Raw genomic sequence first — 23,891 nt, forward strand, 5'->3', positions numbered from 1 at the left:
CATTTAAGCAATCCACCATAAAAAAATGTTGTAAGTACCAGGTTTACCAAAAGTGGCTGCACCATAGCAGAAGTATTTTTTAGGAAAATGTTCTCAAACTCAGGTTTATTATACAGAAAAATCGCTGCTGAGACTATACTCAACAATATTAGATCAAAATACTGAGGTATCCATACTGATGACATAAGTAGCATTTAACTGCTGTAGCTGGTTGAGAAGCAGCTTTAACTACTCTATATACATCAAGGTTGTGTAGTCCAGTGGTGCATGTAGACAAGGGTGAGAGACAATTTTTGACTTTATTAGGAACTGGAAATCTGTAAAACACTGTTACGTCCCTGCTGAACTGATGACTGATGTCGCCGAGTACTATCGGAGCCGAGTTCAGCCGATGCCAGTAATTTGTATCAATATGGATGAATCGTGAACTGAACCATTCCATCTGACGTGAAGTGGAGTAGAAAGTAAAGCAGCATGAAATGGAAGAAATACTCAACATTTTATTCAAGTACTGTGCTTGACTTTGTGTAATTAGTTACCTCTGAGGACTTAGTACAATCCTTTGAAACCATCTGACTTAAGAACAAAGATAAAACTACAAAGAGGAAATCTGTGGCACACCCTCAAGTCACTCAGTATTTATTTATACATCGCTTTAACCAGCGTTTAAGTGGTGCAGCATCAGCACACTTCATATTACCACTTTCAAAACACTGTTTACCGCTGGATTAGTCTAAGTGGAGATGCTCCCTCTGTAACTCATTGTGTATCAACAAATCGCTGCAGATCTGAACGCTCTGAACAATAAAGGCGGGCCTTCCAGCCGTCTGTTCCAGTCCGGTTTAGTTTGCTTCCACCAAGCACGCCTCGACCTGCCTCTCCTGCACCTTTCAGCAGATTGCACATATTATTCCTTGCATGTGAACCCCTGCTCAGAAATGGTTATTTACACTCTAATCACACCGATGTTGACAGGCAGACCTGCTGTCTGCACACATGCAATATTAATCCAGGGATCGTGTTGCAGATAGCCTCCAATCAGCGCCCGCTTTTTTTGCTCTCTGGTTTTTATGCAAGCGTTTCAGCATGAGTGTTTCCTGTGTTTGCGGCAGATGAAACCAAAGATTTGAAGCACAGCTCCAGCAGACTCTCTATAGTCCTGATGAGAAAAATGTTCACACTGAGGTGAAGAGGCAGCACGAAGATGAAGAGCACACTGGAGAACCCTATCATTACATTCACCCACAGGCAGGGAAAACCCCACGGTCGCCACCCACACTGGCTCCTGTGCTGCGAGTCCACGTGGTCCTCGGTGATAAATGTCAGGGGTGTACCTGCCTTTGTCCTTTCGTGCTTCTGTCCTACAGAAAAACACCCAGGGGAGTTGAGGACAAAGTCTCCATGGTGACGCGCCGACATCTGCATGCTGTTCCAGGAACACGCTCTGTGAACGCTGCAGCTGCTCTCTGTTTTCTCTGGGTCAACACACTGTTGTGCCGCTGGGATCGGCATCGCAGGGTCCACAGGCTGTGCTGGAGTGAGGTATTGCCAGCAAGCGTACCCTTTGTTTTTACCTCCATGTTTCTGTCTGTGTGTTATCTGTGCAGGGGCCCGGCGTTGTCTGTACAGGCCCGTGCCCAGGGTCAGGAGGAGAAGGAGGGACAGGAAGGCCATAACCCAGCAGGGGCTCACCGTGCTGGACATGGGACTGAACAGGTTGGGCAAACACCTGATGAGGGAGTTGGTTGTGTGCAAACAGGCAGCAGCCCACACTTCCTCCCACTTCCATCGCCACCTGACATCCAGGGCGACGACGACCCACACTGACAGGCAGCAGAGGTAGCTGACAGGATGAGACAAGCTCTTTTCTCCGTCTTTGTCTGGGTTGTCTTCCTCCTTGTGTTCCACCTCCCCAACACAACGCCCGTCAGAGTCCGTCACCGTTTGACTTGCTGTCCTGTGAGCGACAGCAGAGTAAGGCCACAGCCGGCTGGTCAGAGTCTCCGCAGCAATCAGAGGTGTGATCAGGAGCAGCACCACGCCATATGTGTGGCTAAGGAAGAGCATGAAGCGCAGGGCGATGACATCACCGACTGGGTTCAGCTCGGTCAGCCAGGACCCGATGATGTAAAGGAAGCTCAGAAAAACTGTGGCAGAAAAAAAGATAATAAGTTATTATAGAGCTTGTAAACTGGTCTGGATTAGAGTAGTAAGAGACAGTGCAGCAGCTCAGTCAATTGAAAAAAAAAAAAAATTAAATGAAAGATCCCCTCCAGACATCTTGAGAGAAATATGAAAACACCCTGCTTGGAATGGTAATTTTCAATGTCTGTGATGTTTTTCCACCAAGAAAAAAGTTAAATGATCTCATTGGACATTCTTAAAATTGCATCTTCTCCTTTTCCCTCAAACGTTGCTCATCGCTCACATCTCCTACGTCATTGAGACGTCTATTCAGCATGTTAATGTGCACTGCAGGTTTTACATCTTCCAGTTTCTATCACAGCTGGCTTCGAAACTAGTTATGATGTCACAAAATCTTAAACCGAGATTGAAGGTGAGGATGGAAAAAAATGTCTATTGTGTCTGCTTGTTTTCTTGCTGCAACTACATTTTAATTCCACTATCACTTATTTGAATACTTATTTAGTCAATACATTGTAAGAAGATGGCAACAGATGCCCATTATAATTTCCTTAAATCAAAGGTGCCACTTTAAAATACCAATAATATTTTGTCTTGCCAATGCCCAAAAATCCCCAAATGTTCAGTTTGCTATCACATAAGACAAAGAAAACAAAAATCCTCACATCGAAGCTGATATTTCGGGGCTTTTTTGCTGTTGTTCAACTAATCTATTGATCAACTACTTGTTGCAGCTCCTTTTCTGATTGAATAAAAATAATGATAGTTCCCAGTTTGATGATATAAATAGTGTTAAACAGCATCCTAATTAAAGCTGCCACAAGGAACTTTTAATGTTGTTGATTCTGGCGCCCCCTGTGGACAGAAGCGGTATGAGCACCACTGCCTTGTGTCTAAAGAGCTTTTTCTAGCTAGGGTGTGTAAGTTGTTTATTCAAGTAGAGGCACAGAAACTTGTGTCAAGAAAGGGCCTGGTCAAAGTACTGCTTCAACTTATTTACACAAGTAAATACAAGAAAGTACTGGACATTTCTGTACTAAGCTAAGTGAACCTGAGCCTTTGTCACTACATGCTGATTCTCCCCATTTGAGTCTCCCTCCCTCCCTGTCCATTTATGTCTTGTTCTGTCTTTTACGTCACTTCTTCTTCTCTTGCACTGTTGAAATCAGTCCTCTGATTTGGTAAGGCAGCATGCAATAACACTATAAAAAATAATCGATAATTCCCCTCAAATTCACTAAAACTGCAGTAACCTGTTTTGAAAGTGTAGGCAGTGCTCAAGTGAAGTACTGTAACAAAGTATTTGTACTTCCCACCTCGGCTGTTTTGGAAGTGAGTGAAAGAAAGAGGCATCTTGTTTGAAACAATGTTTTTCTTTTTCAAACACAGCAGTTCGCAGGGTGCATGGTGAGGATCTATGTAGGTCAAATACAGGTATCATGATAAAATGGAGACTTTTTCCTAACCAGTTAAAACTTCCTTTAAGTAAGTTTTAAAATAACACAACTGAAATCTTACAGGTGGCGTTGCTGCTGCACAGTACAACCGATCGTGTCCTTAATCTCACCTGTGAGCAGGAAGTCGGTGAAGATCAGGAGGCAGCAGCAGCAGAAACTGACGGGACTGTGGGAGGCAGCCAAGGAGGGCAGGAAGAGAAGACTGCAGGCCAGTTTACATACACACAGCACAACCGCTCTCTCCAACACACCATCCATGGCTGCAACAAAACACATACAGGTACAGGTTGAATTTCTCCTTTTGCCTCGAGGTGAAAGGGCTCAGGAATGCCAGGCACTCCTGCTGACACCGGATGTTAAAAACATTTCTATGCGCTCACATTAATATTTGCATGTGATCGCTTGGTCATTGAACATTTAAACCCTGCGGGTGCAGATCAATATTGTCATTGTTTACTTAAGTTTTGAACCCTGAAACCAGGCGGCTGTGTACAGTTGATGCGAAATGTGCCAAGTCAGGAATAAGTTCAACTGTCTCTTTGATTTCGAAAAATGATACTCGACAAAACAAGTGCCGTGAAACTCCTCCACAGATGCAAACTAGCTGTACCCGACCATGTCCTGACTGTCAATATTCCCATCCCCTGACCATGACACTGTACAATCAGACTGGTTCAACCTGTTGGAAACCATCATCTCGGTCACCTGACTGCTGCATGAGCGCTCACGCAAAACAAAAACATACAGAAATGCAGAGCTGTGAAGTCTCATTAGCTCTTACCTGGACTCGCAGGCGCAGCATGTCAGTCTGAGCTTCAAAATGCTTCATCCGTTCTCTTCACCTCCCCCCTTTGCTCCACCCTCAGGGGGATAATGACCCTCTCCCTCCTCCCTCCTCCCTCCTCCCCCTCGCCTCTCCTCCCTGCACCTGGCCTGTGTGGAGGTGAGAGAACATGTGCGCCTCAGAGGGTGTGGCCCCTGTTTGTACAGACGCCAAAAAACCTGTCGAGCAACTAACTAACTAACAGTGAGAGATGCAAAGTGCATGTGTGTGTGTGTGTGTGTGTGTCATGTTCAAACCTTGATACACCCACCTCGTTCAAACTACAGTCTGTCATTTCATGGTGAACGCACACACATGCAGGTGAGCTTTACAGACTGTGGATCTCATGACTGGGACAAAGATGAAGCCGTGTCCTGGGGATATATTCTTTTGAATCTATAATCCAGACAACAAAAGTGTAAATGCCAGGTTTTGGAAACTCGAGGATTCATTCATGCTTTTCAATACATTCAAGTTGTTTATGAACAGCTAAATAAACAATGATGGTCTCTTTTGTTTCTTAGTTGACAGCCACTGTGCAATGTTCGGACAGGTCTGCCTCATTACGTGTGTTCTCAGATTACATCTAAATACTGAAAATGTTGGGTCACAATACTTTTTGACTTGACTTGATGGGGTAGAGGTCACCAAATTGCCACAATATTGTAAATGCTAAAATGTTTTTTTTTCAGGGCCCTTCAAGAACATCTCACCCACGTTGAGTCAAAGATGGAAAGTAGAAAAAGCAACGATTTATTTTTCTCTGTTGGCAAAAGAAAGATGTATTCCCTCATGTTTGAGAAGCTGCAGCAGAGAGGTTTTTTTCTTCTAAACTGGCTCTGAAAAGTTAGGTTACACTTTAAATTGTGTCTATATAGTCGTGAAGTCACAGTTTTTGGAAGCACAGTGTCCTTAGCGAGGTTTTAAACAACAACAGTGTGATGGACATGAGCTGGAGTCCTGTAGAGTTTTGCATTTGCTATGGATATTTAAGCATATATTTGAATGTTAGTGATTACGCAGGTACGAGGCAGCCGTGTGTGTGTGCAGGGCTGAGCAGCGACAGAATGTGGCCGGCTCACCGAGGGAGAGTTGGGATTTTCGTGTGAAAATGTGCTTTATACAAGAGATTAACAGGGTCGGTTTCTGTTCTGACGATCACGTTTAAACTGGCAATAGACGAGTGTTCTGCTTTTCATTGTGAAATAAAAGCTGATTGCACAATGTAATGTACTTGTGAGACTAATTGATTGTTGGAGCACTGATACCAGTCAGAGAGATTTTACACAACCTGGCAACCCAAAAGATCTTCTTAGAGACTTATAACTGATCTATACATTATTTGTAAGACATTTATTTATTAGGCCATTTGCTGAAACTTCTTATCATTTGTTTCAGAAAGTGGTATGCAAGTAATATAAGACCAACTTACAGGCTACACGCTGTCATTACTGTTTGATGAACAGGGGTATCTATATCTAAGCTGTCTTTGGTGCTTTAATTGAGGAAATAAGTGCCAGATGATTCGATTTTAAAGATAATTGTTAGTTACAGCTGAGTTAAATTGTTTAGGCAGCAGACAGGTATAACAACAGAACATAAGGATAACTTCAAGATGATGCAGAAGGGACGGAAAGTTATCCCAAACCTGACGTCTACAGGTGATCTGACAGCAATGACCTGTTTTATTAACAGCAGACGTCCCTGCAGGTTTGAGTAGGAAAGCTTCACAAATAAAGCTTCTAATATTATTGTTTGGGCGGACAAAATATTGCGTACAATAAAATTCAACAGCGCCACAAACTACAGCCTCTGGAAAAGACAACAGAGTAGAATCAACACCTCTTTAAAAGCACTTTCAAACTATTATTTTGTTATTTTGGATACAACACAATCTCAGTTTTGAATCTGAGCATCTAATGCTTAATTTTTTTACATTTACGGTTCATCATGTATATCTCCTCTCATCGACAGCCATGAGGCGGCTGAGCCTCTGTAGCCGTGGCAGCAGTGCCATCTCCTGCTGAGCTCAGCACAGAGCATATTAGCAGCCTGTCATGCTGCTGCTGAGAGGATTACACTGTATATGTACTGTACATGATCGTCATGACCTGGGACAGACAGCCAGCTTTTACAGAGAGCTGGAGAAAGATGGATGCCAAATTATTCTCAGTGTCTATTTAATGCTGGAGCCTGATCTGTGTTCATTTGTGGTGAAGCGCAGGGAACCGTGCAGAGAACTTTAGAGGGGCAGGGGCTAAAAATAGGACTTAAAACAGGCCCCTGGAACTGGAGCTGCATCAATTAGTCGATTAATTGATTAGTTTGATTGAAACGAAAGTACTTGCCACACTTTTTCTGACAATACATTTCTGTTTCACAAAAAATGTCAACCATTTGTTGGTTCCTTCTACTTTTCATTTTGTTTTAATCTCCTCTCTTCATGAGGCATCTGAATGAAATGTCACGATACACACAAGATGACAAACACGAAAACAATAAAATGCACCTCTGTAGCGCTTTTCCCGTCTGCTGGGAGTAGGATTCAAACCAGCAACCTTCCAATTGTTGGATAACCCACGCTACCTCCCGACATCCACACAGTTATAAAAATGTGTGAATCGCACTACCACTGACACAATAATGTACCTTAATCAGCAGTCTAGATTTAGCAAAAGCGTACTTATAGATTCTTACATTCAACATTGGAGGCCTGTTTCTCTCAAACATGAAACGCAGCTACAGAACAAAGGACGTTGTTATGCTCGCCAAACTAACAAAAAACACCCTGAGGAATTATTTCCTACAGCTAAGTGGTGCTATTCACCTGAACCACTGTCGTATGTGCTGTCAGTGAGCCGGCGTTGTGTTATCGGAAGGTCGCTGGTTCCATTCCACTGGTCTGCATGTCAAAGTGTCCTTGGGGGGTAAGATACTGAACCCTCGAACTGCTACTGATGTGCTGGTCGGCACCTTTGCATGGCGGCCACCGACATTAAAGTGGAACTCTTGCCAAAATGCAACCTAGGCTTTTTTTGTGAATGTATATGAGTCAAATCTTCGTGTAAAAGCATAAATACGACAAAAGAGGCACTTTTAAGATTTACCGTATTTTCGTTTTTGGGCCAAACTCATTTTCAGTGGATTGCTGGGGCACTCTTACGATAGCATCAAAAACGCTATTTTTAAAACACTAAGAAGGCTCGACAGAACACAAAACTTTGCTCGTAGTATCACCAGGGTCTCTACACATGAACATGAGCATTGAGAACGTTTGTGTACACAGAGTTTACTAAAAAGAGAGTTTTTGGACAACTCACATTAGCAGATGTTTCTTCTGCTCGCTGCCGTCCTGCCAGCCAGAAGTGTCGATTTCCGAATGTGACTTAACATGGAGGACAGTTAAGGTGGACCTCTCCTAAAGCTTAGTTCCATATAACTGCACGGATAATTCATTGTTTTGTTGTTAGCGAAAAACAATATTGACCTTGAGGTTGAAAAAGGAGCCTTATATAAGAAACAATACTAAAATTAAAAGCCAGAAAAGTCACGTGAGATATCCCGTTGCGTTTTTGCTGGAAGACAGTAGCAGTCCACCTTAACTGTCCTCCATGTTACGTCGCATTTAGAGATCGATACTTCTTAGCTAGCGGAACAAGCTACTACTAAGGTGAGTTGTTCAAAAACATTCATTTTAGTAAACATTGTGTACACAAACAATGTTTTCAATGCTCATGTTCATGTGTAGAGATCCTGGTGATACCACAAGCAAAGTTTTGTGTTCTGTCGAGCCTCCTTAGTGTTTTAAATATAGCGATTTTGATGCTATTGCTAATTTGTTCCAAGCACTCCCACTGAAAATGAGTTTGACACAAAAACGAAAATACAGTAAATCTTAAAAGTGCCTCTTTCGTCGTAATTATGCTTTTACACTAAGGTTTGACTCATACACATAAACAAAAAAAAGCCTAGGTTCCGTTTTGGCGAGAGTTTCACTTTAATGTATGTATGAATTACTGTAAGTCGCTTTGGACAAAAGCGTCTGCTAAACGGCCTAAAACGTAAATGTAGTTAGCGCTAGATGATGTTAATTGTTATCTTGTTCTCCTTGATGGGGGCCATGGACCCAAAGAACTCAACAAAATACATGAAATAAAATAAAATGCACTACACAAAAGGGGGGACTTTGGTCATTGGGGGGGCAGGTGCTCGGGGACCCTAAACCCCCCTCTCCCTCTGCACGTGCCTGATGAAGCATGCTAGAGATAGATGTAATAATCAGACATTACAATCAGCCTGCAGAAAAAAAAATAAAAAAACATGTTAAATACGATCTCTCCTCGTTTTATTTCACAGCCTCTGCAGAAGAGAGTCGCCCGCGTTTTCACCGAGAAACCAAAAAATGGGTTAAAAAATCGAGTTGGAGCTCAGTGTTTGGACGCCTGCAGCACCCAGAAGTGAACAGCAGGCGACCCGGAAGGTTTGAAGTCCGACTGGGGAGCGAGCAGAAAAGAAGAGAGTAATCCTTTTTTTTTTTTTATAAAACATTTTCTCCTCTCGCTGGTTCAGGTACGTCGGCCGCTCCGTGCATGTTTTTTTTTCTCTCTCCCTGCCTCGTGTGTGTTTGTGCGTGTGTGTTTTTTTTCTTCTTCTTCTTCTCTTCGCTCTCTTCTTTCTTCCCACACGCAGCTCTCCCGTGTCTCTTCGTCACCGTTTTTCTGTTGTAAGTCATGCAAAAGTTGTCACACAAAAGCGAGCATTTTGCAGCGCAGGAGATGGCCGAGGAGCGGGCTCCTCTCTCCGCCGCGTCGTGCGGATTAAAAAAAGCTTTTCATTACGCGCCGCGGTTTCGCGTCGACGTTTTCAGGATTTATGGTCTCGGCGGCTGCAGAGCTTTCAGCGAAGGCATGATGATTGTTGTAGGAAGTGTCAGGCGTTTTTTTTTTTTCCTTTCCTTTTTTTTTTTTTTTCCTTCCCCCCCTCTCCTCCTCGAGCCGGGCTATTCAAACCTGCAAATCAAAGTAAACAATCGCTTTAATGCAAATATGGCACATCGCGACGCAGTCGAACGAGGCGTTCGGTCACATCTGGGGGAGAATCGTCCTCTTTATAATATTCGGATCTGCAGAATATGGCGTCCAGTGCTTATAAAAATAAGACGGGGCTGCCATTTTTGTTTTCCTTTTGTCTGAAATTTTTTAATAAACTGTCTGAGAATGTGGGAGAGGCGGCGGACGGGCTGCTGAGCGCTGCGGAGGATCGTCGTTTCTCTCTGTGGAGGAGATGCTCTCCTTTACAGCGAGCTGCTGCTGCTGCTACTGCACGTTTAATAACAAAAAAACATCTTATAGATTCTGGTTCTTTGGGGGGGGATTTTGACCGGAGGGGTGATAAAGCACAGCAGGCACAAAGAAAGGAGGGAAAGTTAAACCCTAACTTTAGTTGCAGAGATTGGACCGTGTGTGTCTCTCTACAGGTGATCTAACAGCGACGACCTGCTTTGTTTTATTTCACTGAAGCTGAAATATTTTTAGATTTAAAGATAGTTTCCGTTTGTGGTGACACTGACTGCTAGTCATCTGTAGGACTATTATTATAACACCAATTTATAATTCAATAATAGCAACAGCTACATCATACCAGTTTGGTGTTATATTAACTGAGCACCACCATCATTTATGAGTTTTTAACAAAATGATGTTTTATGAATCAGTTATAAGCCATTCAATGGGCGCTGTGTAGTTTTTTGGAAGAAATTCCAACTCACATTTTTAATATTTACATTACTAATGAGGTAATGATAGAACTCAGAAATATTTATTTTTTCCATAACTGAATCAATAAGCTGTTCTCAGAGGGAAATAAGGTCCCCAGAACACTGTTTAAAGCTAGAGAGATGGCAGGGTCCGCCACCTATAAACAAAGTAAAACAGTATAAAGCTGTGTTGTCCTTTATGGTCAGTGTGTTTATTCAGTTTATTTGGTTGTGAAAACAAAGAGAGTTTGTTTATTTAGTTTGGTTACACATGAAAAAAAAAGGGAAGATCTTTAGCTTTCTTCTCATAAAACTACATAGTGCACCTATAAAAAAGATCTTTTGGGTTGCCAGGTTGTGTAAAATCAGTCTTAGGTATTAGGGGTAGAGTCACTCTCAGTGACAATTACTGTCATTATCGATTAATCTGAATATTTTTTAATGAATCGTTCAGTGTGCCACTGTCAAAACAAATGTGAAAAATTCTCGTCCCAGAACCCCAAGAAAACATCTTTAAAATGATTATTTTGTCCCAAACCCAGAGACTCTTCATTTACCATCATAACAGAAGAACAAAAGCACCAAAATCCTCACATTTAAGAAGGTGGAACAAACAAACATTTAACATTTTTCCCTGATAAATGACTGAAACGATCAAAATATTTGGCACTCAGTTAAGCGATGGATCAACTAATCGTTGCAGCTCTAGCTGGTATTTAGTTAAGGCAGTTTGTAATCCATCAAGAACTGGTCGTGGATTCTGCACTTTATAAACAGCCATCAAGTCTCCGTTTATAAATTTTGTTCATTAACAAAAGGATTTCAGTCCATCAGGTCGACAGTTTTATGCTAATTCATGGTGATTTTGTACAGCATGCCAACTCAAAAGTTGTTTTAAATGGCTTCAGTCAAACTTTTTACGTTGAGTAACATGACCAATGTTAAAATAGAGTATAGTGTAGGCATACTCTTTTCAGTTTCACGCACTAACCCAACCTTGGAATATTATCCTACTTGATGAAGGTTGGATGACCAAAACATGGTACATAATAAGGCTAAGGTATAGCTCACCTGGTAAAGTTCATCCCTTATTCAACCCTGTAAGGACGTCACTTTGACATCACTAGTCAATCTTGAAAAGACGTCAATACAATTTTTAGTTCAGGCTCTCCACTGGACAGCTTTTCAGTTTCTGCAAAGGTGTTGAATTGAAGTCTTTTGGATATGTTATTGCTCAGTGGGAAGTGCGCTGCTAACGTTAGCAGGAGCTGTGGACGCTTAAATAACAGTTTGGAGCCACGTCCAGAGTCTTTTTAAACCTTTCATTTTACCTCTGCTCCTACTTTCCACCACCGTTTGAGTTCAGCTCGTAACTAACCGTGAATGACGCGTGTGACATGACGACGTACCAAGTTGAAACAAAAACATCACAGGAGAGACAAAACCTCTTGAAATTCTGCGTTATTTTGATAATGTTACATGTTGTTTTTAAATGATCTTATTTCATTTGCCCTCTGTGGACCACTAGAGGGAGCTTGCCTACCACAGTTTGAGAATAGTGGGCTAAAGTGATCTTTGTATATTAGTAATTAACCATTAATAAGGCATGAGTGACAACTAATGACCCATCTTAATGGATGACTTATCAGAAACTACCATAACTTCCACATCACACTGCATTAGTTACTTTTCGGTGATTAAAACTGTTGAGTTTTGGACTTTTGTTGGATAAAAACAATAACTTTGAATCGGTCGCCTTGTTCAGATCGTGATAATGGCAATCTATCACTATTTTCTGACAGTAACCAACAGATTAATCTTATAGAAATGTGTGTAGTATTCTTGTAAGAGATATTAAACTCCTCTCTAATGCACCTGCATCAGAAATACTGGACGTACATGTCATTTTCCCACCTGCTGGAAATACTTCGAACCCTAACACCAAAGTATAGATGTTTAGGTCCTATAGAAACTCAGCTGCATTTGTGCAAAAAAAAAAAAAAAATCATTAAACTGTTCTGGTGCGAGTGGTCCTAAAGTTAGTCCAACAGCAACACAGCCTGGACTCTTCATGCTGAGGACATTACACGCAGTATGAATGTACAACAACACGGAGGAACTTTAAGACGCATGCAGACCCTCGCTGCCATTGGAGGGTGTCACCTCTTCAAAAATAAAGAAACAAAGATGTCCAGCGGCAGTCAAAACCCCTGAGCCCGCTCCCCTCGAGGCACAAAGTCTCCAGGAAGGGAAACTGATCCCCGCTGGCATCATTAGAGAAATATTTTGTGGGGTTTACTGTACGCTTGTACCCCTGAACGTATCGTTTTTGTTTCTCTTGGCCCGCAGACGTGGACTGTGTTATGCCTCCGCTAAGCCAAACAGACTTAGGAATGGTGAAGTGTGCCAAAGCACGCAATGCAAAAATGTTTTAAAAAAGGAACTTCATACAAGTTTCAGAGAAGAGAGGAGAAGCTATGGAAAGACGGGCCTTCGGATCATAACTTTAACAGCCAGAAAAATCCCTCCCAGAAGTTTCTGTACATCTAAACAGCATACAGAAACAGCTTGTGTGCTGAATTGCAGCCTATTGAAAATCACATAACTTCATTTTAAAGAGAATTTGTCACGGTCTTATTTTTCCATCAGTCACATTTGTAGAGATAAAAAAAAAACTGCTGTGTCACTTACAAATCAGTGTGCAGCATCCTCATATTACTCCCATCTTCATTAGCTTCTGACGCTGTCTATGTCAGAGGTGAGACTGTGCAACACCTCCCCTGTTTCCTTCCAGAATTTAACCACCCGGGGGCCCCACGTGTCGAGGAGGACAGGATCTGAGGCACCTCTTTTTTTTTTTTTTTTTTTAAACCTCTCTGTTCTGTCTGATAACCGCTTTGGGAGGGTTCCCTCTGTAGCTGTTGTAATCATGAGAAGGAGCCTATCTCTCAGGCAGCGTGCCCATCGCTCGTCTCGTGGTTTGAAATCTTAAGAAAAAGCTTCTGGACTCAAAACATTTTCTCGTTGACTTCACTCACCGCAGCAGCAGCCAACCTCCTGTCCGTTAATTTGGGATGAAGCGTCGGCTCGGGGGAAAAGTGTGGGACGAGCGTTTCCCGCTCACACTTTCAGGAGAGGGGGGATAAGCTAGTACAGGCTACACTATCACAAGACTGGAGCAAGTTATCTCAATTTATCACATCAAACAGTCAGCTGCTGCTCGGGTGGAGAGCTACTGACACAGTGTTAACCACTGGCTTCACACTAACAATAGATCTTCACATCATTTCAAAGTAGGACATTTTTAGGAATATTTTACAACAGTGGTTGCCAACTTGAGATAAACAAAGCCTGAGGGTTGATACAATGACCAAGAGAAGAGATTGAAAAATATTTTCAGCTGCAGTTAGTTAATCTTGTTTTCCCAAAACATGTTGTTGCATTTTCTGTGTGGAAACGAAGGATGTAAACATTAAAGATTAAAGCAAGAAAAATAAAATCGCTCACCTATTCGACCAGTGATGAGGCGTCCCCTCACCGAGGGACAGATGGAGAATCTCTGCTCACCTTGTCTATAACCCTTGTGTATTTATTTCAGGATGGCTGAACCTCGCTTTAACAATCCCTATTTTTGGCCTCCACCTCCTGCCATGCCCGGCCAGGTGAGTGACTCTGGTATTCACAGCAAAGTCATTGTACAGTCGATGTTTCTTTATAAGGGTTAATTGTTTTTTTAATTTCGAAGCATCAATCTGGAAGATTTCAGTCCTGGTTGATTAGGTGACACCTGTAATGTCAAAGAATTATGGGGCAAAAACAAACTGTTGTCTTTTTAATAGAAAGCATTAATTGGTCTTTTTTTTCCATCATTCTGTGATCATCAGTGATCTGGTGTCTAAGTCTGTGCCAAGCAGGACACAGTGAATGTTGTTGGCTACACTGCTGAGAAGGTGTGCTGCCTTTCTCCCATGACAACTCCTTCAGCTCGTTCCATTACTCCTGCTGAATAAAACTGCTCCTTGCAACATTTCAAAACTGTTCCACTGTCAACAAATTCATAAAGGACTATGGTCTTAGTCCATAGACACATTTTTCATGAAGACAGCTGAGCTCACAGACAAAAAGTGAGCTGGTGTTTGGCCAGTTAAATGCTTTTAATGTCGCCACACACACCCAATTTATGATACCGCAAATATTTAGAGAGGCGCTGTGTAGTTTTGGAAAAGAAACTCAGATCACTTAACGTTTACAATATTAATGTAATGTAAAGTAATAATACAAACTCAAGCTGTTCTCAAAGGAAAATAAGGTTCCCAGAACAATGTTTGATGGTAGCGAGGTAAAACCTTAACAGAGTATAAAAACAGTAAGAAATGATGCCGTTTTTTGTTTGTTCTGTTTTATTCAGTCGCGTTTATTTAGTTTGTTTAGGTACGAAAACAAACAAAAAAATCAGCCGATGAAGATTTTTTTCTTCTTCCCCAAAACTAAACAGTGCACCTTTAAATAAATATTGCAATACTTGAAGTTCAGTGGGCAACAGGCTCAGACACTATTGTGTTGCCTCATAAGTTGAGAGACACTGACCTCACTGAAATGTTTGTAAAGTCAAGAAATTAGAAATTGTTACTTTAAATGATGTACTGTTTAAAAGAATTGTTTGACATTTTGGAAATGTGTTTATTTACTTTCCATCAGAGAAGTAGATCAGAAGATTGATGCCACTCTAGTCTGCATGGTAAATATAAAGCTAAAGCCAGCAGCCAAATATTAAAAAAATCGACTGACCAGAGCCTCCAGAGCTCACAAGGTTACAGTTAATTGTTTTAGTACAAAAACCGATGTGTCAAACCAACAAGTAGCCTTTTAACTTTAGATATCTCTTGTCATTTAATATATTTTTCCACCCTGATCAAAAACAAAAACAGTGTGTGATGTTTTAACGGAGCTTAAGAAGTGATGCAAGGTAGATTTTTACCTTCGGACGGAGCCAGGTTAGCTGTTTCCCCCTGTTTCATGTCTTTGTGCTAAGCTAAGCTAACTGTCTCAAGCTATATAGCTAGCCTACAGATATGAGAGTGGTTTCAATCTTCTTATCTAAGTCACAGCAGAACAGTAATCAGTTTATTGTCCAAGTATATCAAACTATTCCTTTAATACGGTGGTTCCCAACCTTTGGTTCAGGACCCTTCAAGGGTCTCCTGATGGATCTGAGAGGTCACCAACTGATTATAGGCATTCATAAACACGATCTGTCAGACGCTCTTTCTCTTTCTTTTCTTGTGAATTAATGGATACAATCTATTCTGGCCTCTAATCCTTCATACCAGAGAAATCAGAGACCAGATTGCTTTATTTTAACTGGTCAAAAGCCATAAAGTTGCGAACCACTGGTTGAATAAGGCCGTTAGCTGCTGATTGTCACAGATGTTTACTGGAAGTTTGGGCACTATGTCACGTATCAGCCACTAGAGGGATCCATCGCCTCATACAGTGACTGTGACTGAACTGATGGCTGTTTTCTTGTCACAAATGTTGTTTCCTGGTGGTCAGCTGGATAACCTAGTCTTGATCAATAAAATCAAGGAGCAGCTGATGGCAGAGAAGATCCGACCGTCCCATCTGCCCGCTGCCTCAGCCCCTTCCCAACAGCCCCTGCTGGCTCCCCAGAATCAGGCGGATGGCGTCCAGCACTTGATGTCCAAAGCCCAGCAGATGCCGTCCCTCCACGGCCATAGCCCGTCTCAGCCGGACATCGCCCTGCACGCCCGCCCCGCCTCCAGCTCTGTCACAGGTACTCCTTCAGCTTCCTCTTCTTTTTAATGCTGTTTAATTTCAATTTACCAACTGAAAAAAACAACAACACACACTTGATGATTCCCAACATATTTATTGCCTATAAACATGAACTTGAGCACATGACATGTTTCAATATTCAAGAATTAGAAATAGTTCTGTTTTGGGTTTAAATCTTTTCACTTTTGAGCTCTTTGGTGACGTAGGTGCTGAGGTTCTGACCATGAGCTGCAACGTCTCCGGTTCACATCCAGTCTAAGAACTTTTTGATGCTGTCATGTCTGATTCTCTCTTCCTGCCATCTCTCAACTCTCAGGAACTGTTGCAATGCAAACTACAAAAAACAATGAATTTTCAAATGTTTTATATGTGTGACTGGTGTTGACAGTGCTTCTTGTGGTAATTTAATGTGTTTTGTCAACTTCATCAAATGTAGAGATCAACCTATGTTGTTGTTTTCAGGGCCGGTAACAGTTATTAGTAATCAAGGACACGATATTTGGAGTAAGTATATATTTGCAGTAAAAATCAAAAATGTATGTCATATTCCAATAATCACAAAAACTTCTGAATATCAGATCCCACAATCAGCCATCCCAATAATCCATCCATCTGTAATCAAATCTGCAAGCTCAGTTTGTTTGGGAAAGGTTATAATTGCAATCCTGATCTACTTATTGGCTTAAAATATGTCAGAAGAAAAGACTGATTTTGCCGTCATTATCATTGTTTTGTAAGTGCAGCATAGAGGTCTGTGGAACCGCAGACAGTTCAGGGAGTGGAGCCAAGTCTCAGTCCCATGTTGATGCTTGTTTTTCCTCTGTCAACATAAAAAAGTACTGAGGCACTTAAGTTCATCAGGATGATGAAAGACGTGTTTTGCACATTTTTCCAGGTCGTATTTTGGGGGATGTTAATTTGAATCTGGATGATAAAACAGCTTTAAAAGCCAGAGGATTATGGGAAGACTGGCATCTGCGTCAACTCATCGACCATCCATCCAGGACGAACCACGTCTCAGGTAACCAGTGGTGGAAGTGTGTGTGAGTGTGTGTGTCTGGGGGGTATTCTGTTCTCTACTCTTCAGTGTTTTTATTGGGTCCTGCTGTATTTCTGTATTTTTTGCTACACCCAATCCTGAAGAGAGATCTCTCTAACCCTCGCACTGTTGACAGTGCACCTTGCTGGGTGGGGCAGCTCTGTCAGCCTCCACACAGACACAGAGACCTGTTCTGATGACCACCCTGTCTGAGGGTTTCACTGATTGTTAGTACAGGAGCCTTTGTGACAGGTATCACTGTTTGCCAACCAGCCTGCTATACAACATTGTATCTCCGTTGAGCAGCTGTTTGTCTATTCTGTGCTGGTTATAGTTTGCAATTTTCAACCGAAAAGCTGCGACAGCTTCATTCGAAATGTAAAGAAAATCAGGTTTTTGTCTTGCATTAAAATGTTTCAGATTAGTCCAACTTTAAATACAAGATATTGAATAATCATAGATGAATAAAAAAAATACATACACAGATAAATATACTTAAATCCTGTGAAATTCTGTGGTATTACTATTCCTATATATCAAGTTTATTTAATTGGGATTTTGAGTCTTTTCAATCTTAACTTATTGTATTCATGTCCTTGTCTTCCCCTGGCAGGTGTGGCGCTGGCATCCAGAACAGGCAACCTCAACACCTCAGAGATCATCACCCCCACCACACCCACCTCAAGCGGCCACAGTCGGCTGGGCGGAGCCCCCACACCTCACCTTATCTCAGGGCTGGCATGCAGCCACGGGATGGACCCTGGGAAGAACAACGGGGGTCTGGTGGGACTCCTCGGCCCCCCTCCGAAGGTAGAGCGAGGGCGTAAGAAGATCAAAGCCGAGAATGGGTCTTCTCTTTTGGTGGTGCCCTACCCGATCCTCGCCTCAGGCAACGACCAGTCCTGTGTCACCATCACTGCCAAAGAGGGAAAAACCTACAGGTACAGGAACTATTGGCATCACGTAGCCGCTAACACCAAGTACTTACTTACTTTTCCCCATTGACATACTCAGTGCATCAACAAAATAACACAGAAAGCCTACAAGAAGTATACAGACTTTGTAAATACTCCTTATTACCAACCTCTGTGTTTGAAATGGTTACGTAGTTGTAGTTCTCTCATGAATTGATGGATAATAATGTTGTTTTGTGGGTTAAAATATTACTTTGGTATAAGTAAAAGTCGACCATTACAAATAGTACTTCAGTATGATATTGAAGTATCTGATATTAAATGTATGTAAGTATCAAAAGTACAAGTAAAAGATAACAATGATAACTTGGTCTAGTACGGGTAAAATTACTTTAAAAAGTAGCTGTAATTAGTTACTTCCCCCCCTGCCAGGTTGATATTCAGCATTTTTTTCAGTTTTCGAAGTGATTTTTTTAGTTTTGCTGATAAAATGATTTCAAGATGCCCCATTTTATGCAAAGTAACAAGGAACCAAAGTTATTAAACACATGTAGAAAAGTAAAAGTATGATTTATACTCAATACTCAAGTAAACTATAAGCACTGCAAAGTTGTACTACACTTTTACACATATTTGAAAGAAAGGAGATGTGAAAAGAGGAACAATCAATAAAAAAAAATGGGACAGAAACATTGCGGTTGCACAGCATGCAGTATATGAACGCCATGTGCCCTGTGTGTCCTCATGGTGTCTGTCCTCTCGCTGTGTTCTCATTTCAGGTGTAAAGTATGTCCGCTGACCTTCTTCTCCAAGTCCGATATGCAGATTCACTCCAAAACGCACACAGAGGCGAAGGCTCACAAGTGTCCTCACTGCACCAAGTCCTTCGCCAACGCATCATACCTGGCCCAGCACCTGCGCATACACCTGGGCGTCAAACCTTACCGCTGCTCCTACTGTGAGAAATGTTTTCGCCAGCTCTCCCATCTGCAGCAGCACACCAGGTCAGATCACACTGACTTTATTTATTTAATTTATTTATTCATACATAGCCAAGAGATAAACATATACAATTTAGACCAATTTGACATCTGTAATGGTCCTTTGGCATGTATGAAATGGGTCCAACAAAGTAAGCTATTGAAAGCTTTTAGGAGCTTCCTCTGAAGTAGAAACACGCCTACTTTAAAACAGTATAAAAGACTTATATGTCAACAGCTTTCTGAATTTAAGCAAGCATAACAACGCCTTTTTGAAAAGGTCGGCGTTGTTATGCTTGCTTAAATCCAGAAAGGTGATTGAAGGATTGAAAGAGGGAGGCTCTGTTTGAACAGACAAACAGATCAGACAAACCAGTCTGCCACCTTAGGAAAGTTATGGAACAAAATCTTGTTGTGATGCAAAAAGGCAAAAAGACGTCTCCAAAAGTTCCACTTGTCTATTTGCATGCGAGCATGTTAATCATATACAGAAATTTTACTTCTAGTTTTTAAGACTGAAAGCTACCTCAAAGACAGAGAGAAATATGAAGGGCAACTCGTTTCATGAAACAAGTTGTTCTGTTTCTCTACCAGTGATGTTGCCTGCTTTCTTTGTCAGCAGACTTTTTTTTTATAAGATGCCCAAAAACCAATCATCGCGTTTTGAGTTTTTTTTCACCCACAATTCCGTTGTCATAGCAGCAGGTGAGCCGTGTGAGGAGGAATCATGTAGTGGATTTGGTGCACGCACAAGTTCGTACAAAACAACCTCATAAGTGGGCCTACATCATATAGGAGCGGTCACAGTTGGTGGTTTACAGGAGTGATGTAATACCAGAGAGCGTCTCTCTCCCCATAGAGCATGTGTGGTTGACAGTAGACGAGAGGGGAGAGTGAGGGCAGATAGCCCTCTAGTCAAGTGATTGTGGATGGCATCATTCTCTTCAATGGATTAAGAATAGAAGGATAAATGCTAAGGCTACGCCCCTGCCAGGAATACCACTGACACTGATTCTGAAGAAGACTTTACCCCTCGAATGGACTCCTTTGTAAATAAACTTGTTATTGTTATTAAGTGAGTACTGTACATAAGTGTTATTTTGAGGCACTGGAATTTCATTTCCTGCTACTTTGTGGTTTCACGCAGGGCCAAAGTTTTGCATTTTTAATTCATGTATTTATCGGCAATAAGACACACAAATCAGCCAGGCAGATAATCAGTCTACCCCTAGAATATGTAATAAATAAAAAAAATTTTCTCTCACATTAGGAGTGCGTTCGGATCTTATTATGTCCAGTCTGAAAGAGAGTCCCTTTGTTTATTTTAGCACTCCTTGTGCAAAATCTACTGGCCAGCTTTTGTTGCTTTGTACAGGCACAGATTGGAAACATGTTCACAACCTCTCGAGTGTTTGCACAAAACAGGAAATCAAAATTAAGGACGCGATTAATTTAGTGTGAGTTGCTCTTCACACCTGATTGTTAGTGAAATGGTTTGATTTGTATTGAATTCCATTTAGCCTCCTTTCAGTGTGTATCATGTTTCCTCTTTCAGGATCCACACAGGCGACCGGCCGTATAAATGTGCTCACCCAGGATGTGAAAAGGCTTTTACACAATTGTCTAATCTGCAGGTAAACATTAACTGCTTTCTCACAGCTTCTGCAATGATGCATGAATGGGACTGACTTTTTGTTTTCCCTCCTCTGCTCAAGTCTCACCAGAGGCAGCACAACAAAGACAAACCCTTCAAATGTTCCAACTGTTACCGTGCCTACTCGGACTCTGCCTCCCTGCAGATCCACCTTTCCGCACACGCCATCAAGAATGCCAAGGCCTACTGCTGCAGCTTCTGTGGCAGGGCATACACCTCGGTGAGCTGCAAGTCGAATATTTAAGATCTGTACTGCAGCGAAGATGTGTGCTCAAGTGTTGATCTCCTCTTTTGTTGTTTTTTTTCCCAGGAGACGTACCTCATAAAGCACATGACTAAACACACGATGGTGGAACATGTGGTGTCCCATCAAACCCCTCAGCACAGGACAGAGTCTCCTGCCATCCCTATACGGATCTCCCTCATCTGAGCTCCACACACATTTCCTGTCCGCCCATCACAGACATTTCCTGTGACCTCTGCGCTTATCTGATGGACTTTGAACCCATGAACGGGTTCCAGATTGTAAAAGTATTTTGTAAAGAGGTGCTCTTTTAATGAGTATCGCCTCCTTTCCTTTCATGCTGACCAGATAGTATTATCGGGGACATCCAAAGATGACTTCTCAGCACTTTCAGGCCTGGGAATGACAGGCCTAAAATATTTCTTTTTTTCTATGTGACTTCACAGAAAAACCAACTTGCTCCAGGCAGCTACATGGAAAACGTTTTAAACCTTTTATGTTACAACAGCTAACATTGTCTTTTTGTTTTTTATATGGTCGTTTGCTTACTTTACTCAATAGTCTTCCGTTAGCTCGGTTGGCAAGTGAACATAAAGGTGAATGCTTATATAAAGTGTATTCATGTATATCGTGCCACTTTTTTACGTCAGTGTTTGCTATGTTTCACCAATCACGTAGCCATAACGCACACCATTACATGTCAGCGCCTTCTGTTTATTCATTCTGTACCGCTATTGCCAACGCCACCCCTGAATAGGATGTGTGACTCCTAATTAGATGGATGGATATATCATTTCCTTTACATGTTCTAAAATATGCTTAAGGCAGTCCTGGAAAAAACGGTTTAACGAAAAAGGAAATTCCAGAAATCACTCAAAAAGATAAATGGAAACTTCAGCTAATGCGGTGAAAGTGAGAGCTTCTGCTTTCAGGTAGAAAGAGTGAAAGCTTGTTTTTGCTAAAATATTACAAAGCTCTCCTGAAAGTATATTCATTTGTATTCATTTTTCTTGCCGGATTCACCACGTTATTACTGATTATTGGGTTAAAGGGGCTCCGTGGACTGTGTCGTTACTGTGTCATTAGCTGACTCCATTTCTCAGCTAACGTTAGCAGCTGTTGCTCTCTCTTCGTGGAGCTGAGCGAGGCACTTGAGAAACGTGCATAGAGTTACATCGTTTGGACAGTCCTGTGGAGTTTCTCCTCAAAGAAATCCACAGTCCAGCATCATTAAACCAAGTAATCAAATCATCCACAGGCTTGTGTAGGCAGAGAGAGACAGGGAAGTTCTCTTTTTTTAATGTCACATATGGCTGATGAAGTGATTCATACTTGTAAATTGCCTATTTACATGAATGAATCACCTGTGTAATTTGTTCCATACAACCCCCAATATTAGCCTTTTTCCACACTTTGTAATTGACATAGTGGCAACAGTGACACGTTACACCTTCACTCTGCCGCTGCCACACAGACATGTGCTCCTCTGCCGGAAAATATAGATTTTCAGCCGAAGCGTCGCGCGTCTTTGATGCCTCATGCGGCCAACGTTTTATGAATGAACACTCTCCATTTAATATGCATTTAAGCCTTAACTTTGTTACACCTCTGTAGGGGCCACGCTCTTTATTCTTTTGTCACTTTTACGTTTGCCTTTTATGTCACAGCATGGTGTATACTGTATATAAACTATATTAACTGTCAACCTGTTTTATAATAAATGATCCTATAATTACAAGTAATGGTGAAACGGCTTGTTTCAATCTGCCGGGCCGCACTTAAAGGGTAACTCCACATATTTTTACATACAGAGTAGGGTTAGGGTTGTGTTTACAGGTCTTGGGGAGTACTACTGCATATGTGGAAAAGTTTTATAAAGCCTTTTGAGGAAGCTGTGTGTAATCTCATAAATTGCCATCACTCAGTGATCATTTGCATTGTAACGTATGAACCAGGCTCCTAAAAGCAGGTCCACTTCTCTTACATTGCACTCTGATAACACTGTTGGACTTAATGGACAGTTTATTGACAAAGATCAAAAAGTAGAAGCAGAGATATTGTCCTTTTTTTTATTGATCCCTTCTTCCTTTTCAAGACTTTACCCACAATGCAACTTAGTGTCTGCATGACAACAGTGGGGGTAAATACATGCAGCTTCCTCTGGAGCCACAAAATACTTTATTTACTTTTTCCACATATGCAGTAGTACTCCCCAAGACCTGTTAACATACTAAAATGTGTAAAATTGGTGGATTTATCCTTTACACTAATAACTGCTTCTAAGGAGCAAATCCTCGTAAATGCTGCCACATGTGATAGCTCTGATGCTTTGTAAAGGAGCAGAGAAAACTTAAGTTACTTGTAAGACACCTTTTCATGGTGCCACAGGTGTTGGATTACTTGTTTCACTCCACACAAAAAGGAGCTCAAGATGTTTCTGTAGGGAAATTCCATGCTGAGGTTATTAGTCAGCTTGCTATTGACCACTGAGGCCGACAAGGAAACGTTTTGGCTGGCTTCAGGACCCAATGAGGCCTCTAAATGCCTGTGAAAAGAAGGACGTGGGATCACCGCGTGCACCTCAGATACAGTTCAAAGACAGCTGAGGATGAAGGTGAGAAACTGACTTTTGAAAATAGGGGTAATGAAATAGAAGCCTGATTAAAGCTCTATTACTATATGAATTAGAAGCCAATGTCTATTTATCTTTTGAGTTGACAGGGACGGAGTTACTAATGAACATCACTCTAAAATGCAGGATGGATTTAGGAAGAATGCTAATTTACATCAGCAGTCCCCCTTCAAGCCACCCTTTGAGTTGAGCTGAGTAAAATCGAGTTTGATTTTTTTATAATCTCTTAAATTATTCCGCAATTTGATGGCCCGTTTATATATTTAACACAATCTATGCATGTGACTAATTATTCCACATTGGCTCATTTGTCGATTTTTAAGGAACTGCATTTTCATTTCTGCGTGGTGCTCGTGTTTTTCTGATGTGTCAGACAATGTGTCGTATTCTGTACACTTGTCAAGCATTGTTTTTATGAAACACCTTAACCATCATAGTCACCGGTAAGCTAG

The 23,891-nt window shown here is 41.6% G+C and overlaps 2 protein-coding genes across 11 annotated transcripts; one reads left to right on the plus strand and one right to left on the minus strand.

The window, feature by feature from the left end:
* Positions 1–480: 480 nt before the first annotated feature.
* LOC115583738 (uncharacterized) lies at positions 481–13,250 on the minus strand. Of its 6 annotated transcripts, none has more exons than XM_030420897.1 (4): positions 13,219–13,250; positions 4,697–4,821; positions 3,713–3,862; positions 481–2,147 (listed from the first exon to the last, which is right to left on the minus strand). In XM_030420897.1, the coding sequence occupies exons 3-4, from the start codon at positions 3,858–3,860 to the stop codon at positions 1,069–1,071; spliced, it is 1,227 nt and encodes a 408-aa protein (XP_030276757.1). In that variant the 5' UTR covers positions 3,861–3,862; positions 4,697–4,821; positions 13,219–13,250; the 3' UTR covers positions 481–1,068. The 6 variants fall into 6 exon arrangements, with proteins under 6 accessions (XP_030276757.1, XP_030276755.1, XP_030276756.1 ...); XM_030420895.1 differs by lacking the exon at positions 13,219–13,250 and adding an exon at positions 12,872–12,937; XM_030420896.1 differs by lacking the exon at positions 13,219–13,250 and adding an exon at positions 7,253–7,482.
* znf362a (zinc finger protein 362a) lies at positions 8,682–22,549 on the plus strand. 5 transcript variants are annotated; one of them, XM_030420890.1, is made up of 10 exons: positions 8,682–8,994; positions 13,779–13,842; positions 15,734–15,974; positions 16,439–16,480; positions 16,872–16,997; positions 17,629–17,956; positions 18,709–18,933; positions 20,465–20,543; positions 20,625–20,783; positions 20,874–22,549. In XM_030420890.1, the coding sequence occupies exons 2-10, from the start codon at positions 13,780–13,782 to the stop codon at positions 20,991–20,993; spliced, it is 1,383 nt and encodes a 460-aa protein (XP_030276750.1). In that variant the 5' UTR covers positions 8,682–8,994; position 13,779; the 3' UTR covers positions 20,994–22,549. The 5 variants fall into 5 exon arrangements, with proteins under 5 accessions (XP_030276750.1, XP_030276751.1, XP_030276748.1 ...); XM_030420891.1 differs by having other exon boundaries at positions 15,767–15,974; XM_030420888.1 differs by lacking the exon at positions 8,682–8,994 and adding an exon at positions 9,036–9,148 and having other exon boundaries at positions 15,767–15,974.
* The last annotated feature ends 1,342 nt before the right edge of the window (positions 22,550–23,891 follow it).

The sequence above is a fragment of the Sparus aurata genome, chromosome 6 (assembly GCF_900880675.1).
Source record: "Sparus aurata chromosome 6, fSpaAur1.1, whole genome shotgun sequence".
Lineage (NCBI taxonomy): Eukaryota > Metazoa > Chordata > Actinopteri > Spariformes > Sparidae > Sparus > Sparus aurata.